The sequence below is a fragment of the Corvus kubaryi genome, unplaced genomic scaffold, assembly GCF_017639235.1.
Source record: "Corvus kubaryi isolate FWS band 111438036 unplaced genomic scaffold, C.kubaryi_AGA036_p1.0 133, whole genome shotgun sequence".
NCBI classification, from domain to species: domain Eukaryota; kingdom Metazoa; phylum Chordata; class Aves; order Passeriformes; family Corvidae; genus Corvus; species Corvus kubaryi.
In genome coordinates this window covers 1359638-1366141 of record NW_024580667.1, presented here as the reverse complement: position 1 = coordinate 1366141, position 6504 = coordinate 1359638, and the positions used below count along the sequence as shown (strand labels likewise).

At 40.0% G+C, this 6504-nt stretch overlaps 1 protein-coding gene across 3 annotated transcripts in view; it reads right to left on the bottom strand.

The window, feature by feature from the left end:
- Positions 1-11: 11 nt before the first annotated feature.
- Positions 12-6504, bottom strand: part of BACE2 (beta-secretase 2) — a 54350-nt gene continuing 47857 nt past the window's right edge. For 2 of the 3 annotated variants that reach the window (XM_042033394.1, XM_042033407.1), the window contains exon 9: positions 12-6430. In XM_042033394.1, coding sequence (XP_041889328.1) covers positions 6177-6430 — 254 coding nt within the window. In that variant the 3' untranslated portion in view covers positions 12-6176. The remainder of the gene's footprint in view (positions 6431-6504) is intronic. The other variant, XR_006016932.1, reaches the window with a different exon arrangement.

Below are 6504 nucleotides of genomic sequence, written 5' to 3'. Positions count from 1 at the left end.
GACACACAGAATAGGCTGAAAGAATTAATAATTTATTTTACGCAGCATAAAATTTGATTTTTTACATAGTGTTTATCTGAAAATGGCAAGACCTGAAAGTACAAAGTATCAATTTTTGAAAAATTGAGTAATGAGGCTTGACAGTAAGTGGGATAGAGATCCTAACATAACCTGAAGATTGAATTAGAAAGACTATACCCCTGTTTTCAAAGTTTTGATCCCATTTTCTTTTCAGTCAATGTTAAAAACATTGTCTAATAAAAAACCAAAACAAAGCAACAGGTGAAGAAATGCCTCTCTAAGTTGGAATAATTTCCTTAAAGGTGAAATCCTTTCCACACTTCCTGAATAACTATCAAACAGCAGTTAATGTAGTGTTAAAACCTTAAAAGATCTCTGCATCTCCATATAAAATTTGCAATAAAAAATGTGAACTGCCTGTTTCAGGTAAGTCTTAAACACTGAACTTCGTATAGTTTATGCACACACACAGAGTATTGGCTACCAAAGCGATTTTTTCCCCAGCACATATTGCAGTAATCCATGCCTTTGTGCTGTCAAGAAATTGTTAGTTGTCTTTTTATTTCCTCTTCAACATTCTCAAGTCCATTTTTCTTTTACCACAGAATTTTCCAAAGGACAACCATGCTGCAAATAACCATTTAAACATTCAGCTCTATAATCCCTCTCTGAAAACACAGGGATAAACATGCCCTTTGCAGGTTTGACTTGGCCCTGTGAAAATTTCCCTCATCAGAGGGGGACACGATGAGAGCATTGTTACAAACAATGTCATTTGTTCAAGTGTTTTGCCTAAGTACACATTGCTGTAAAATCAGAGCAAACTCAGTTGCTCAGCTGGAGTTGTTTTTAGGACAAAAAATGTCACGGAAGGAGCTCTCACAGCTCCTTGTGGTCCTCCTCTCCACCCTCGTATTTCCCAAGGGCAGAGAAAAAGGAGAATGTACAGGACCAGGGAGTTATTTCCACGTGGGAAGTGAAAGAAATCCAGGGAACGTAGTCAAATGCACAAAGGAGTTCTTGGCACACAGTAAAATTCAGGGAGCATTGGCACAGGTAAAGCTTTGGCTCCGATTCTTCTCCTAATGGCACTGCAAGTATTTTCAACCTGCAGCTAATTTTTCAAGTGCTAAGGAACTACTTTAAAACAGGTCTGTGAAATGGTAAACAAGAAAAATGTACCTTTTGTTAGAAGGCTGAATTTGGAATATGGAGGTCGTCAGCTTTTAGGAACTTTTGGTTTTCTGGGAAAGAGAAGGGGTGAGTGGGCCAGAAGACAAATTAGAAAAATCAGATTTACACCCAGCAAATAAGTAGGACAGCAAACATACTAAAATATATTTATTTTAAGTGATTGTTATAAATTAAAAAAAAAAAAAAAAGAACACTTATTGAGGGCTACTTCTTTTTAAATTCCGAAAATTACCTTTTGTGTTTTACTCATTGCCTAGCTCAAAAGAAATTCTGTGTGTGCTTCCCTAGTCTAATCTAAAATTCCCAGTATTTCAAAGACTACCTGACCACAAAGATCCAGCCAAATGCAAACCATTTTTGTATCACTACTGCACAGTCACTGATGTCAGCATGTTTTATGAGATCCTGTCCTGTTGCTTACAAACTGGCCACTGCTGGGGGTGAGAAACAGCTGTGTGTGCCCTGTTATATGGAGAGGGGAATATTCAGCAGGTGGGCAACGATCCTACCTAAAGATGATCGTTGCCCTTTGTTCACCTGGGAGTGGATAATTCCCAGTAGCACCAACAGGCACCTTGGAGTGCTGGTTTCCAAAACATCCAGGCAAGTGGACCCTTATCAAAGGAACTGGGGACTGGCTGATGTTGCACCTACAGCAGCTTCTCAGCAGCTGCTGTTGCTCTCTGGCTTTTGTGTTTTGGAGCCATCCCATCCAGAAGTTTGGCTGAAGCCAAGTATTTCTGCTAGCATTCCCAAAGCTATAAGCAGGATGCTGGATTGCTCACAAGCCTGGATTAGCATCTAATTAGGCCTCAAAAGCCAGCAAATCTAACTGGCTCAGAAGATTGCTTGTATCCCATTACCAATCTGTCTTCACTTCTCTCATCAGCAGCAAGGGCTTCGGCAGCCAGAAATGAACAATTTATCAATCAGAGAGTCAAGTCTGACAGCAACTAATGTCTTGGTAAAAAGTACAGTACTTTTGAAAAGGATCAACCTGTTACGCTCTTGCCATTTTTAATGAAACTAAAGGCATCCTATTTATTTTTCTTTCCATAGTTTCCTTTACTTCTACCTCCATAGGTCACTGTACCAACACCTTTCATTACACAGCTCATATTGCCATTTATATTCAGGGCTGAGATGAGGATATGACAACCAACCAGCCCAGTTGTTGGAAACCCTACAGAAATCAAAGAAACTTCCAGCAGCACAATCATTTTGTAATATTGGAAAATTTAAAGACTTCTCTCTCTCTCTCTTTCTCTGGAAATGTGCTGTGTTAAGCAACTCTCACAAGCTTTTTAATATTTAAAAGGAAAAGGTTGGCAGACAAATGGCTCATCCTTCAGTGAAACAAAGCCAGCATACACAACAAGGAACTGGGTGGGGTACTCACAGGTTAACTTTAGACGATAAATTTTACAGTTGTTGAGCACAAGAGATACCAAACCCCCTTATACGTTGCATTTAGGTTGATCCAACATGCACATCCTAAGCACAGTCCTTCACCTTAGAAACAGAACAATCCCCTCTACCTAACTTCTTTTACAGCACCTAAATAAAAGCCTTATTAAAATGCCTCATTTATTTCCCTCAGCATTTAAATTGCGCCAAAAAACCCCCCATGATAACTCTAAAACTTGCGAAGGCAGGGGGATAGGATTAACCTATTCCGAGGGCTGGGCTCAGGTTTAACCACTCGAACTCAAACCACACCCCCTCAAACCCCTGGCGATTGCACCGATGGCATCAAATTCCCTGCAGGGCTGCAGCCAGGGGCACACGGCTTTCTGACACTTTCCGGGGACGTGGTGTTACATTCCCATCAGAGGAGAGCTGGGTCAGCAAGAAATATGGACACGTGTACAAGAGATGGTTTGGAGTGCTGTGATTTGGAGCATCCTGCCTTCCATAATAAACAAAGGATATTTTCCAGTATCATCTTTACTCAATGCTCTGGTTTTTTTCACTCCTCTTCCCTCCTTTTTTTATTTTATTTTTTTTTTCAAGGTGTGGTTTATTCTTACACCTGAAGTTGGTTAACAGGAGCATAAGATACCTCACAACATATGTATTTTTTGAAATATATCAGGGAAAGAGATCACTACAAGTTACCAAGTGATTACACCTGGTTATAGTGTAGTCTGTCACTGCGTTTCATCTTCTGTACAAAACTGCTAAAGAGCATTATTTTTCTTAATGTGTTGTAGGCTAAAAAGGAACCCTCAAGGGTTTCTATTGCTCTCTTTGTTGCCAGAGCAACAGAGCAATGCTCACCTGAATATCTGCCAGTGTAACTATCAATTTACAAGCCCAGATGAAGTTTGTGCTGCTCACAGGTGTCACTCCCACCATTTTTACTATAAGCCACATTTTAATTGTGAAGGAATGGCAGGAAAACTCAAGAATATGTTAGTATTTCATATGTGCTACTTGATTATTGCTCCTCTTCACTCAAGTGTTTCTCTTAAAATACCTTGACCAATGATATTCTAAGGGAAAGAGTAACACTTAAATCTTTTAAATGAAATACAGTGCACTAAGAAGACTTTGTTAACCAACTCAGAAGAAACCTCAGCTGTCATTAAAAACCCTCCTCAGAACCTTTCCCAATGAATTCCTTCAGAAAACTCATTGTGGTGAGGAGATAAGAGGTTCTGGGGTGAGGGGAGCAGTGATGAAACTTTTTAAGAGCATACAAGTTGTTTTTACTTTCTGAAATGAAAGAGGGTTTATTAACACTGTATCCACCCAAAATCCATACTGTGTTTCTGTTTGAAACAAGTGACAGAAGAATAACTTCTATTGCCATACTGTAGAAAAAGAAGGAATACAACTCTGAAGTTATTTGTTACGTGTAAAACCAAACCCAGGAGCACAACGTGGAACTCTTAATTAAAATATATTAAGAAAGAGATATGGAAAATAGAACACTGAGAAAACAGCTAAGCTCTATGGCTTATTTCATGTAATTCACAATTCTTCTCCTCCTAAAAACTAAGAGGCAGAGGAAGAAGGAGACAAACTCAAAATTCCCTCCTGTTTCCAACTCCGAATTCCAAGAGAAATCATTTTCAGATGTTGGATCACAGCATCAATTATTTTACTCTATTGAGCCAAGCAATCTGAAAGTGCAAGAATTGAAAAGAAAACCACAGGCACTTCCAGTTATGACGTGAAAGACACAAGTCAGTTAAAAAACCCCCCACAGTGTTTTATTTTTGCACACATGACGTGCACCTCTGTAAATGCACCATTTCTGGAAAAAAATTAAAAAAATCTTTCCTTATTCCATGCAGAGTCAGATGCAGAGGCAGCGTGAATCAGAGCTATATGAAGGGATTTTGGGCAGAAAATCGTCTAGGCGAGGGATTGGGAAATTCAGAGCTAAGCTTTTTTTCTTTTCTTCATTTCCCATACAGATATGCAAACTGCTCTGCTATCAAAATGCAAAGGAATACTTTTTCCTTTTTCTTTATAAAAAAAAATCCTCAATGTTGCATTGTTTATCTTTCCAATCCAAACACTTAGGCCGGTGTTACAGAGAAGCCACGGAGGTCTTGCAACTAGAGAAAAGAAAAGAAAAATTGTCCTATCTGCAAAGAAAACACCTCGTTCTGACCTCAGCATGACGATGTGCACTTGCAGAATAGAAGCCTGGTCAAATACATTCTGCCCTGCTCTCTCCCACTGTTGTTTCCAGTCCCACCTACATGTTTGTTTTCAGCCAGGCAGGACATACACTTTTCATTTGATTGACACCAAAATGAACACCTCCAACTGCTGCTCAAGCTGAAAAACAAGCCAGCATAAAGACTTTCACGTCACAGCCTGTCCATAAAGACAGGTACTTCTCCCTTGAATTTCTAGGTTGCTGAGCTCAGCCAAATTAAAACAAAAGAACGTGTCTTATTTAGTTTTCTTTTTGTTACATGCTCTCTAGAAATACAGCAGAACACAGACCTTGCTCTCTTGTCTGTCCATACATCAGCCTTTTCTAAATATCAAACTCAACTCAGAAAAAAAACAACAAACCCCACATGAGGGGGGGGAAACTGAAAGGTTTCTTTGTTTTTTTGTGCACCGAAGTGGAAAGTCATGAAGTATTAACTTTTATAAAATCCAAAAAAATTTCAAAGCCAAGCAGTTCTGTTTGGTTCTATGGAGCACCTTTGTGCTTCAAGACCAGTTCTAATCCACACACTTACCAGTGGTAGCATCCTTGTAAATTAAGAGAGGTAGTCTTGTTTTACTCTAAGGCTGAATAAGTTTGTTTCCCAGTTTTCACCACCTTGGACTATTTTGTTACAATTCTCAGGGAGGGTGACCCTCTCAAGTGGCAGCAGTGATCTTGAGGGCAAGAAACCACAAACCAACATTTCTTCTTGATCTCACTTGCTTTCCTCTGCTGCTTAAGTCTGACTTTCTCCCTCCCCCATACCATAAGCACAGTTTCAAAATAAACTGATGTAAACAGAAAGCAGTATTCATTTAATGCAATTAATAAGAAAGATTATTAATTTTTTTTCTCTTTTCCTACAGTCAGGGCTTGATTAGTTAGAAAATACTGACAGCTCCTTTTTCTTTGTGAAAGAGAGATGGACAATTTTGTTCAGACAGTGGAAGAACATCATGGTGTGGTTTTTTATCTTTTTTTTTTTTAACTTTTTTTAAAGTTTTTTTTGTTAAACAAGGTACTGTAGAGACCATAAAGGCTCGTTGTACTGCAGTAGCAAATCCAGTACCGTAGCACTTCAGAGGTGGTTAACAGTGCTTTGGTTCAGAACTGGTGTTAGAAAATAAAGCTATAAAAGTCATGATGCAGGGTATTTGGTGGGATTTTCAACAGCGTTTTGTAAGGAACGTAGAAAGGACTGAGGAGGCATTGGCTTCTTCCCCTTGGCAGAGCTCTTTGTCCTTGGTCTTGTTTTAAGTCTCAGTTTTCAGGATCCAGCCTCTCATTTCCACCGGTGGCGCACGAGGGAGGACTCGTCGTTGACCACGTCATTGTCCGTGTAGCGGTGCTGGCAGCGGGGTGGGATGAGCAGCAGGATGATCAGGACGAGCAGGATGATCCCACACAGGCTCATCAGGGCATAGGAGGCGATCCACAGCACTGGCTCGTGGAAGGAAAGGCTGGAAACGCAGTTGCTGGCGACGTCTGCTGTTGAGAAAGGGCCTTCGATCTCCGACACGGGAGACCCGTCAACTTCTGAGGAGTTACAGACAGAAAAGGATCAGGTCTACAGACACCATTTAAAACCACTTGTATATCCCTCTCCCTCT